General features: G+C 43.6%; 1 protein-coding gene across 1 annotated transcript in view; it reads left to right on the top strand.

Annotated features, from left to right (window-relative positions):
* The window catches only part of Slc22a15 (solute carrier family 22 member 15), a 59,101-nt gene extending 54,264 nt beyond the window's left edge, over nt 1-4,837 (top strand). The window contains exons 10-12 of the mRNA XM_034501469.2: nt 740-812; nt 2,705-2,893; nt 3,187-4,837. Coding sequence (XP_034357360.1) covers nt 740-812; nt 2,705-2,893; nt 3,187-3,267 — 343 coding nt within the window. The 3' untranslated portion in view covers nt 3,268-4,837. The remainder of the gene's footprint in view (nt 1-739; nt 813-2,704; nt 2,894-3,186) is intronic.
* The last annotated feature ends 6,908 nt before the right edge of the window (nt 4,838-11,745 follow it).

Raw genomic sequence — 11,745 nt, 5'->3', positions numbered from 1 at the left:
ACTGGCAGTGGTGGCACACGCCTTTAATCCCAGCACTTGGGAGGCAGAGGTAAGCGGATTTCTGAGTTTGAGATCAGCCTGGTCTACAGAGTGAGTTCCAGGACAGCCAGGGCAACACAGAGAAACCCTGTCTCGAAAAACAAAACAAAACAAACAAACAAACAAAAGAGCACTGGCTGCTCTTGCAGATGACCCAGACTCAATCCCCATCACCCACATGGAGGCTCACAACTGTCTGAAAGTCCAACCCCCAGGTATCCAACACCTTCTTTCTAACTGCAACAATACCAGGCCTGGACATAGTGCACATATGTACAGTCAAAGCAATAATACATATAAAAATAAATACATATTTTTAAAGTCAGTTTCTGCTGAGTATGGTGGCCCATGTCTTCAGTTCAAAGAGCTTGGGGGCAGAGGCAAGAGGATTGGCACAGTTCAAACTAGCCAGAGCCGACATAGCAAGACCTTGTTCTTAAAATAAAAGTTCATTTTCTTATCCTTGTGAGTCATAGTCAAGTGCTGAGAAGCCTCATGGGTCTAGTGCTGTCATACAGGGTGATGTAATTACAGAACCCCTCAGCTTCATAGAAAGGTCTAATGGGGCACTGTACCTTCTCCTTAGGATTTACTATGTCAGGTTCATTGTATTCTTCCTACCCAGGGATCTTTAAATTGTCCTGCTGAGACTTAATGATTGCATTTATTTAATTAATGTGGTTTCTCTCCTGCCTTCCAGAAACGTTGGCCTCGGAACCTGCTCCATGTTCTCCCGAGTTGGTGGGATCATCGCTCCCTTCATCCCCTCCCTGGTTGGTTTGTACCTCCTGTCTCTGTTCTTGGTCCTCTGCTTCAGCACTCATTTGTGCTTTGTGTAGAGAGGTAATGAGTGAGTTCAGCCAAGAGTGGCTGCACAAATGCCAGCCTTGTGCCTTTCTGACACAGAGCCTCGTACTCCGTCAGGGTGAATGGACTGGGGCATTTACCCCTGGTGCATCTGACTTTTTGTTCACCTGGACTCATTGGAGTGTCTGGTGATCCTAGCATTTCCCTTCCCATCAACATTCAGAGGTCATTTAATGTGTATGATCTTCTATGGAGTGCTGGGTTCTATGCTAAGTACACATTACTGCATGTGACCCTCATGGTCACTGTAAGAGGTAGGCACTGTCACCAGCTCTGAAGGTGAGAAGTGTTTTAGAAGCAGCTTGAATATGTGCTTACTACTGGGAGGCAGGGGACAGGAAGAAAAACACACCTAGCAGCACACACGCCCCATCCTCTTTGGCATTTTTTAAATTCTATAGTCTACAACAAGAGTGGGGGTCGGGAAACAAAGGATCCCTTTAAAGCCTTCCAGGTCTTAAATGTCCAGGTCCTGTGAAAGCCCTAGGGGCCCCTGAAGGTCTCTCCTTGATTTTGTCAGGCATGAATAATAAATCTGAGAGAAAGGGTCCTAAGCCTAAGCCCTGTTTGTGAAGCTGACAAGCTATTATAGACCCAGTGTTCATGATAAAGGTTGTTTCTAAAATAACAGACTGTCTCAACCCTGGGTCAATAGATGTCTTAACTGACAGACAGTTCCAAGATCAGGCACAGGGCCTTGAGCTGTCTCAGAGTCAGACATTTGGTAACCATTATATTGTATCTTCTGAGGGTCAGAATGGCCTTTTGTTATTCAGTGACCTTCGGGCCCCAAGTACACTAACAAAGACACCGAATCCTAGAACGTTTATAAAAGAGACTAAAGAGATGGCTTAATGGTTTAGAATACATTTGTTGTTGCAGAGAAGCTGAATTTGAACCCTGCACCCATGTCTGGCAGCTCATGACCTCCTATAACTTCAGAGGTTCCAACACCATGGTGCCAAGGGCACCGGCACATCTGTGCACACACACATACAGAGTTAAAATCCTGAAATAGTTTTTAGAGTATTATATTACAATGTATCATTATCATATAATAAGATATCATTAAGCTATTACTTATACTGTGGTTTTGACACTGCCTTTAAGAGCTTTTCTAGAGGATCTTGAAAAGAAATACCCTAAATGATAGAGCCAGCCCAATGTGGTTGGGGGCCTGTGCATTGAAAGCAATCATTTACTTTCTCTGAGAATACCCTTTGAATCTCTCAAACAATTGCTGGTAGCACTATATTCTACTCAAACTGTTTACAAACTCTGTGTGCCATGGGGCTTTTTCCTTTGGGTTTCTACTCTTAATCTTGGGTCTCTCTCAATGATGACATTATAACACGTTTGACCACTGCAAAGTTTATTATCAGCGGATAGTCCAGGATCTTCTTCAAATGAAGAGAACACGTAAATCAGCATGGAGCAGACTTTTACCTCAGGTTGAAGCTGGACTGGAGAGTATCTGTGAACTCTGCTGATGTGAGCCTGCCTTCTCACAGATAGTCATGGCCATTCCTTGACTGACATGGTTGGTCCAATGCTTCTAGTCCATATTCTTGTCTAGCCCTTTGGCTCACTTAGACCATCTCAGCATACCTGAGGAAACATTCTGTGACTTCCCTGAATAGTTAGTTGTCTTAGAGCAAACAAACATAGTGTGTGGTGTTCTTGTGGGAAGGTGCTGACTAGACAGTAAACCTGGCAGTTCTTCATCACAGGACTGTTGATGTCACCTGCTGAAAAGCTGATAGGATGTTTGGTTTTGTTCTACTTTCTGTCTCCACAGAAGGACGTGCAGTGGTCTCTGCCCTTCATCGTGTTTGGAGCCACAGGCCTGACCTCAGGCCTCCTGAGCCTGCTATTGCCAGAGACTCTGAACAGCCCTTTGCTGGAGACATTTTCTGATCTTCAGATGTACCCATACAGGAGGTTAGGGGAGGAAGCACTGTCTCTACAGACTTTGGATCCTCCACAGGTATACCTGTGTCTATAGAGACACATGCTGTAACCATGTAGGTGCCCTGGGGTTTGATCCCCAGAGCCATCTAAAACTGGGAATGGTGGTACACCCCTGTAAACCCAGAACTAGGGAGGCGGAGACAGGAAGATCAGAAGTTGATCTCAGCTACTTAGCAATTGGAGGCTAACTTGGTCTGCTTGGGTTCCTGTCTCGAAACAACAGCAAAATAGCCCTGTGAGTCTCCGGGTGGTGATTCTCATTTAGGCCTGTCAGGATCTTCTTCTACAAGGTCTCCTTTGCCATTGCAGCCCCTGGACAAGGCCAGCAGTGAGAGTGAGGAGGAGGAAGAGTTCTATGATGCAGATGAGGAGACGCAGATGATCAAGTGAAGAGCCCACATTCCTGCCCAGAAGCAAAGCCCCATCATCCTTAGTGCCTCGTTCAGCTTCAGCACCAGAGATGTACTCAGCCCACCCTGATGCTTTCCAGACAGGAGAGGCGGTGGAGGAGAGATTCTAAAAGGGAGAACTTGCTGCATTGATTGCTGACTTGTTCGGGACTGAGGCCACACAGCTCAGATCCACCTTGTAGGACTCGTGTCTCATGCTGCTTCCCTTCCTTGGGACCTAAGAGCGGGTGTGTGAAACTGCTCGAACTTTTACTAGGGTTAGCTAGACCTTCCCCCAAGATTTCATCTTCCCTGTAAGCTTCACATCATCCCTGTCACTTGCTTCTCCCCACCAGGAATCTTCTGGTGCAGGCTGCTGTGTACAGAGCTCCCAGCTTCCGCTCTACTCATTGGCTGGTTCCCAGCTCATTGGTTGCCGGTGCAGCTTGTGCCTTTGGTCTGAGGTCATTCAGTAATAAATGGCAGAATCAGTGGAGCAGTTATCTATTGTCAGGGGACTGACTGTGGCGTGGTAGCTCCCTTTGACACCCACATTGTGCAATTTTTTCCAGTTCCCATGGGGAAGCATTTGGGGGATGTTTTTCTTTGTGAGAGTCTAGCATCAGCAATAACTTCAAAATCATGCCCAGTCAACAACGAAACTCTACAGACTGAGGGTGGCCAGCAAGTGATGCACTAAGCACTTTTTAAATGACTTAAGAGAAGATTCTTTCTCACAGTGTCCTCAGTGTGCAACGAGGGACTTGCACAGCACATTAGGGCTTGATCTCTGCCCTGCAGCAGCCTCTACTTGTTAGTTAAAAGGCATGGTGGGGTTTTTTGGGGGGTTTTTGTGTGTGTGTGTTTTTGGGTTGTTTTGTTTTGTTTTGTTTTGTTTTGTTTTGTTTTGTTTTTAAGAAAATGGTGAGTTTTCATTAAGTGCTTCCATTGATTTCCAAATGAATCAAAATCACACTTAATACCTGTTTCTCACAAAACTTGAACACTCTCAAATAGGCATATAAGCAGGAGTTCACATGTGGGCGGTTGACCACTTCCTGACCAGGGAAGCAGCCGTGTGTTTAGGATTTCTGTGTCTGCTAGTCTCTTGGGAGTAGAAAGCACACAAATGTGAAGTAAAGGTGCTCTGTAGATGCCCCTAGAAATTGTGCAAGCCTGCATTCTTTGCCTCCAGATATGTTCCTAGTCTCGTCCATGTTGTCTCAGCTTTTACTATGCCCATCTGTTCCTCTTTTAAATCATTTTCCTTTGTGCCCTTGGCCATGGGGAAGCCATTTCTACCACTGTGGAGAACACTGGCTGGGATGCAGTGAAGACCCCATAGGTGACCCTGCAGACGTCCAGCTGTCAGGAAAATTACGGAACTCCCTGAAGCACCACATCTGCCAATTCCAGTGAAGAGTGTCCCACACTCCGCAGTACAAAGTCCTGCTGCTCTCCTCTCTGGGAAATGGAGGTCAGCTCTCCTTAGGAGAGGAAGAAAAGGGCTTCCAGAAACTCTTGGTTCTTGTCAAATAAAGTGTTTAAAATAAAACTAAATATATATATATATATATATAATTTTGATTGGCTTGATCTCTCCTTATATAATATAACCTGTAGTATTATTATTTTTAATATTTCCCAACACAGGGTTGCTTTATGTTCCTGAATGAAAGACATACACACAGCCTTTATATTTAATATGCCTTGTGCAGCACCATAGCTGGGCAACTGCTTAGCCTCCATGTTGTTAGAATCTATCTCCTACCAATCATTCCAAGTTACTACTTACTAAATTCTATGTTCCATCTTGGCTGCTCCTGACCCAGTTGAGCAGCCCTCTGGGCCGAGCTCTCCCACTACCTTTGTCCTGCACTCTCAGGCATGGCTCCTCTCTTCCTCCTCCTCCTCTGAGGTCCCAAGCCCTGGAAACCTAAAACCCCTCTTTTTCTTCTTCCCAGCTATTGGCTGCTGGCATCTTTATTTACCAATCGGAATTAACTGAGGGCAGGCTCCCAGAAGCTACACATAGACCCTCTCGTGAAAACAGTTTTAAGGGGATACAATTAACAGAATACAAAGAGCTACAGTGACCCATTAGAGAAAATTTGATATTAGAAGTTAGAAAATGTAACCATCAGTCTAGCCACAGAAAAAGCAGTGCCTTGGCGTTACTTCCCGTGTATCCATGCCCTGCTGCTGTTGCAGTTCCTGCTGCTTCTGGCCAAGTAAGTGAAGGTCCAGGTAATTCCCAGCTAAGAGGTAGAAGGGGAGACCCCAGTGTGAATTATGTGCCATGTAATAAGGCCGGGTTGGCTGTCAGCTGCTCTTGTTGGATAAATTATTACATTTTTCTTCTCACTGGGTAGTCCTCTAAGCACAGTTTAATAATTACTTCTCTGCCTTTGTAAAGATGGATTTTATTCCCTATGATGGCTGCTAATGAATATTGATGATACAAAGCCACAGAAATCTTACTTGGTAGGTAACATATCTTGCTTGTATAGGTAGTCCATTAAAAGCGTCTTTAAAGAAACAGTAAAATATGTCTGAAAAGTCATAAAGGATCATACTATTAACTACCTAAAATACCTATAATACATGGAAATCAGTGTTTAAATAAACACATGGAGTTTAAATAAGAATTTCCCCTTTGGCCGGGCAGTGGTGGCACATGCCTTTAATCCCAGCACTTGGGAGGCAGAGGCAGGAGGATTTCTGAGTTTGAGGCCAGCCTGGTCTACAGAGTGAGTTCCAGGACAGCCAGGACTACACAGAGAAACCCTGTCTCGAAAAACCAAAAAAAAAAAAAAAAAAAGAAAAAAAGAAAAAAGAATTTCCCCTTTGAGCTGACAAGAGTCATAACTAACAAGAAGTCCAACACCAGGCTGAGAATAGCTCTCTTGAGTTGTTGGCTAGAGTTGTCCAAGAGACCCACAAACATTACAGGCTATTGCTATTCCCTGTGGTTATACTACTTATATATAATACATATATAATTAATACATACATATGTGTGGGGGGTGGGTGTGGTACATACACATGTAACAATAAAAGGAGGTCAAAAATTTTGGGGGGGAACATTAAAATTAAGGTTTCTCCCTTAAAAATGACAAGAAAAATGGAAAACATAGGAAACCTCATGGTTTTAGGCCCAGAGGTCTGATGGCTCATGCAGTCTCCACGCTGCGTGATCCGTTCAAAGATACTGTGCTTCAGTTTCAGATGCTGTGTTTAAACCACAGTCCCTGAAGCATGGCTTTTTGTCTCCTGGCTTTTCCATAGCAAGGGAGATATTCTTCAGTTCTCAGCATGAACACAAAATACAAGAAGAGCAAAGTTTCTGGAGCGCTGCTGGGTTACTGTGGCCAGGATAGGCACTGTCCAGCTTATACAGTATAAACACAGTTCATACTCTTGGCACACACATGTTCAAATAACTGCCACATAAGGTTCGGGAACTGAAATCCCACTTTTCAGTAGGACTTCTTCCTACAGATAGTTTATCATTGGTCCTTAAGTTGCAAAGATAATAAAGATCAGGGTATTTTATTAACTAAATAAAACCAGGAATTAGTGCCTGCCTTTTGTAAATTTAATAAAGGATCACAGAATACAGTTCTCTTGTTCATATAGAGTGCATTGGGAGTACAGTACCAACTTTGACAAATACAGAACCTACCAGAAGTCGGGAGTGCTGTAAGAGATGGACTGTAACAAGCCAGGGGTTTAAAAGAGAAGCCCAGGAGAGCAGTGTTGAAGAATGCAAAGATGGCGGTTTTGGAAAGGCCATGCATGGAGTATGCATCTGAGGAGAAAGACTCTTCAGTGGGCACAGCATTCAATACTCCTTCCCAATGAAAGCTACCAACAGACTAGGAATACAGGAAACACTAGCAAAGATGGCTAAGCCTTAAGCTCCATTCAATGCCTGGGACCCATATAATGGAAGTAGACTGACTCCTGTATGTGTCTTAAGACTTCCACAGAAGCTTCCTTAGTGAAATAAAGGATGCTGTAGTAGATTTGTGAGTGGCACAGAGCATCTGCATCTCCTGGAACCCCAGTCTTCAGACCTGATCTACAATTAAAACTGTTATCTACAACGTGAGTTCCAGGATAGCCAGGGCTGTTACACAGAGAAATCTTGTTTCAAAACAAAACCCAAGAAGCAAAACCAAAAATAAGCCAACAACAACAAAAAAGACAACAAAACTGTTATGGAGCTGATAGGACGGCTCAGTGGGCAGAGGCACTTGCAGTGCAAGCCTAGTGCCTTAGTTTGGTCCCCAGAACCCACATCAAAGTGGAAGGAACTCCACATTTTTTGTTTTTGTTTTTGTTTTTTTTGTCTCCACACATGCATTGTGATATGCACATGCCCATACACATACATCATACACACACATGCACACAAGCACATACCAGATACACAATATTTCTAAAAATGTATATATTCATGTGTGCCTGTGTGCTTCTGTGTGTGGAGACCAGAGGTTGATGTTGAGAATTTTCCTTTATCTCACTCCACGTAATTTTTTGAGACAGTCTCTCACTGAATCTAGAGCTCACCATTCTGGCTAGACTGGCTGGCTAGTGAGACTCCAGGACCCACCTGTTTCCACCCCTGAGCACTGGGGCTGCAGATGCACGCTGCTGCCTCCAGTTTCACATGCATGCGTGAGATCCTAACTCAGGTCCTCATATGTGCATAGTAGACACTTTACACATTTTGCCAGTTCTTCAGTCTAAGAAATGCTTTTATATTTCTCTCTCCTTAAAGTTATATAAATATGCATAAAATATAAAATAAATGTGCATATAGCTTTTGTAAAATGTAATTCATCAACAGTCTTGTTTGATTTTTGTCATTTGTGACATAAGTCAATTTTATGATCCATTAATAAGTTGTAACCCTACTTGAAACACTCCATTTTCCTTGTATTGCAGAAGTTTTAGGCTAAAATGTATAGTGACTGGACTCCCTTGCAACTATGCTTCTTGAAGAAATTAAGCTCACTGAAGAGCTCTTTTCTCCTCTGATCTCCTGACTCCTAAATCTGGCTCCCGTGTTATCGTCAGTCTGACCAAAGAATTCGATCTAATCTTCCCATCTAAAGGCCTTTAATCACAGCTCAGAAGTATCACTTGCAATAAAAGATAAGGCAGCTTCTGGGGACTGGAATGTGAATGACTTCAGCCTATCACCTCTCGAAGTATGTGTCATAAAGACATCAAGCAGAAAGAGTCTGTGGATCAACTATTATTGATCTAGTAGCTCAACATATTGCAAATTCAATGGAATAATTAATTGGCCAGAGAAGGCAGATAGAGACCATAGATGACAGCCATAGTCTCTGTGTATTGATCTTCTAAGCCATGGTCCCCACTGAGAGCCAGTGTGGCTCTTGTTTGAAAAAATAAGCTGAGTTGCCCACAGGGACCTTTGTAGCCAACAAGTCTTAATTTCTGAATTTCACTTGCCGTATTTTTTTTTTTCATTGTGTGGGTGCTGGGCCTTGAACCCAGCACCTCTTGCATGCTAAGCACACACTTTACCACTGAACTTGCCGCCATACTAGCCCTCAGCCACCTCACCAGTCTCCTAATGCTCGGCAGTTGCCTCAGCAAGGTCAATTCTGTTGTTCTCTGTTTCTTAGGTTCTCTTAAGGCTGCAGATACTTTTCGGTGCTAGTGCTAACTTGTAACTTAAAAGAATGATGTCTTCATTACTAGCCCATAGGCTCTGTGCAGATGGAGTATGTGTATGTGTATATGTGTTTGCCTACAGTATCTGTGTATGTGGTATGTGTGGATTGTGTGGGACTATGTATGTGTATGGTGTATGGGATATGTATATGGAGCATGTATAGTGGATATGAGTCTGTAAATGTGTGTTTTGTATATGTGTGGTGTGTAGATGGTGTAGTATTGTGTGAGTATGTGTGTATAATATATGTGCATATGTGTATGTGGTCTATGTGGTGTATTGTATGATGTTTGGGAAGTGGGAATGTGTGTATGTGTGGTTGTGTGTATAGTGCATGTGATATATGTGTCTGTGTCTGAGTGTGTGTTTAACTGATCTTCTTCCTGTCCTCAAAGGCCATTGCTGCATTGTGAAGGAGTTCTTTGGAGGAATTTTGGATCTAATCATCAATGTTGTAACATCTGTGTCTCTCTAATAACTCATCCAATAGAAATAGCATGTCAGAAGTTCAGGGATGCTGTCAATTGGGTCATTTTCTTTTCTTTTTTCTTTTTGCAAAATATTTGATATATTTTCAAGGCATTTGAAGATAAATAAATCTCTAAAAATCACCCCAGTTAAATCAGTATTTAGATTTCATTTTTAGGACTCAAAAGCTGGTTTTCGCAGGTTAACTTATATACAGATAACTTTAGATTGGTCAGATGAGTGAAAACAGCTAGAAACGTGACCCGAGGGGACACTTGACAAGCCTTGGGTTTATTTCTCATCTAGACACTCTTCAAGAAAAAAAAGACCCCTTAGTAAATGGATCCCAGAATGTCTCTGAGACAACAGTTGAGTCCAGCTTCCCCTGTGCTGTGGAACTCCATTCTGCTGACCCAACAAGATCTCCGCAGAGCCAGTTTCATAGACTCACTTTCACAAGAAAGGAATTTACAGTCCCAGTCCTGTTTACAGGGCAGGGAAGGGCTGGATCCAGAGTCAGCTGACCTGGGATGGCAAGGAGAAGCCTGAGGCAGCTGCGCCCTAGGGCAAGCCAGAGGGGGAAACTAGAGGGAGGGAGGGAGTTTAGGTCACAAGGAAAGAGTAGACTAGGTTACTCTGAGAAGGGAATGGCCAGTATACACAGCTGGCTGGCATCCCACGATGCTATCATGTGAGCAGTAATGGGTACAGGGATTGTACACCTTGTCTCCTTTCAAAGCATTCCAGCCTGCCTCTCAGGCAGGCTTTAGACTTCGGTGGTTCCTCCTTTCCTCACCTGCAACAGAAAACGTTAATAGCCTTTAAGCTGTGAATCTGCTCTGATGATAATAAATATCTCACATAGTAGGGCCTGCCATAAGGTGTCTCACTCAAGATCTGTGAAGTTTGTCTGTTTGGTTGGTTTTTTGTTTGTTTGTTTTTGGCTTTAAACTCAAGAGATCCACCTGCCTCTACCTCCCAAGTGCTGGGCTACAGACAGGCACTACCACTGCCCAGCCGTGACGTGCTGGGCTACAGACAGGCACTACCACTGCCCAGCCGTGATGTGCTGGGCTACAGACAGGCACTACCACTGCCCAGCCATGATGTGCTGGGCTACAGACAGGCACTACCACTGCCCAGCCATGACACATATTTTTTAAAGTGATGACTTTTTAATATGTTTTTCATTTGGACCAGCATTTTACTCCCACGGTGGCAGTTAATGAGGATGCTGATATGAGACAATCGCTTGAATCTAGCAGCCGCAAGTCATCCTCAATAAAATAAAATAAAAAAGTAAAATAAAATAAAATAGGGTGTGGCTCAGTGACAGATTCTGTGCTTAGCATATGAAAAAGGTCAAGCCCCAGCAGGCTTAAAAGAAAGCTCCGGTGCTTTTTTGTTTTTCTTTGTATGTATATTTAAAGTGGCCTCTTACTTTGATTAGAGCCACCTCATTTGCCAACTAATAATGTAACTGAGCAAATGTGACATTTATGAGGTCATTTCCCTTTTCTTTATGGTCTTGGAAGACCTGTCATTTTCTGGGAAGGAATGTCTGTAAAACCACCTGTCCCCTGGGGCGAGCTGACTGCCCCTCCCACTTTTCTGAGGAATCTTGGGCCTGGCTGCTGCCGCTGATGGGTGGGGTGGAGGGTTACACACATACACAAAAAAAGAAAACCCACTTCCTCCAGCAAAGGACTACTGACCCATGAAGGTACAGTGGTAAGTAGGGGATGAGCGTGTACTAAGGGTTCTCTCTCTCTCTCTCTCTCTCTCTCTCTCTCTCTCTCTCTCTCTCTCTCTCTCTCTCTGTGTGTGTGTATGTGTGGCTGGCTGAGGCCTGCTCTGAAGAAGGGAAGAAGGTAAAGGTTCTCTCTGCTTACAAGTGTGCCTGGGAAGAGTGTTTCCCTTGCTCAATTACAGTGGCCCAAAGGAGCCCTCGGTGATGAGCAGGAGACAAAAATCTCTTGCATGCCATGTGTATCACTTTTAGGGTTGATGGGCAGGCCACATCAAAGTTTTTTGGGCAGGCTGCCACAGCTAGTTCACATATGCTATCTCTCCTTATGGCTCTCCTATAAGCTTTTTTTTTTCTTTCTGCTTTATATGGTCTCTCTGAGCCCTCTCGATGCTTGGAATACTGGGTTCTGTGATTTATAATATCTTTTTTTTTCTTAAAATGATAATTGTTGGTTATTTTAAAAATTACGTTGGGTAATATAAGAAAAGCTAACATTGAAAACACTAGTGAGGCGTGGTGGTATAAATGATTAATCCCACCTCTGGAGA

This window comes from Arvicanthis niloticus, chromosome 4 (assembly GCF_011762505.2).
Source record: "Arvicanthis niloticus isolate mArvNil1 chromosome 4, mArvNil1.pat.X, whole genome shotgun sequence".
NCBI lineage: Eukaryota > Metazoa > Chordata > Mammalia > Rodentia > Muridae > Arvicanthis > Arvicanthis niloticus.
The sequence above is the reverse complement of the archived record's forward strand: the minus strand, read 5'-3'. Positions and strand labels throughout refer to the sequence as shown.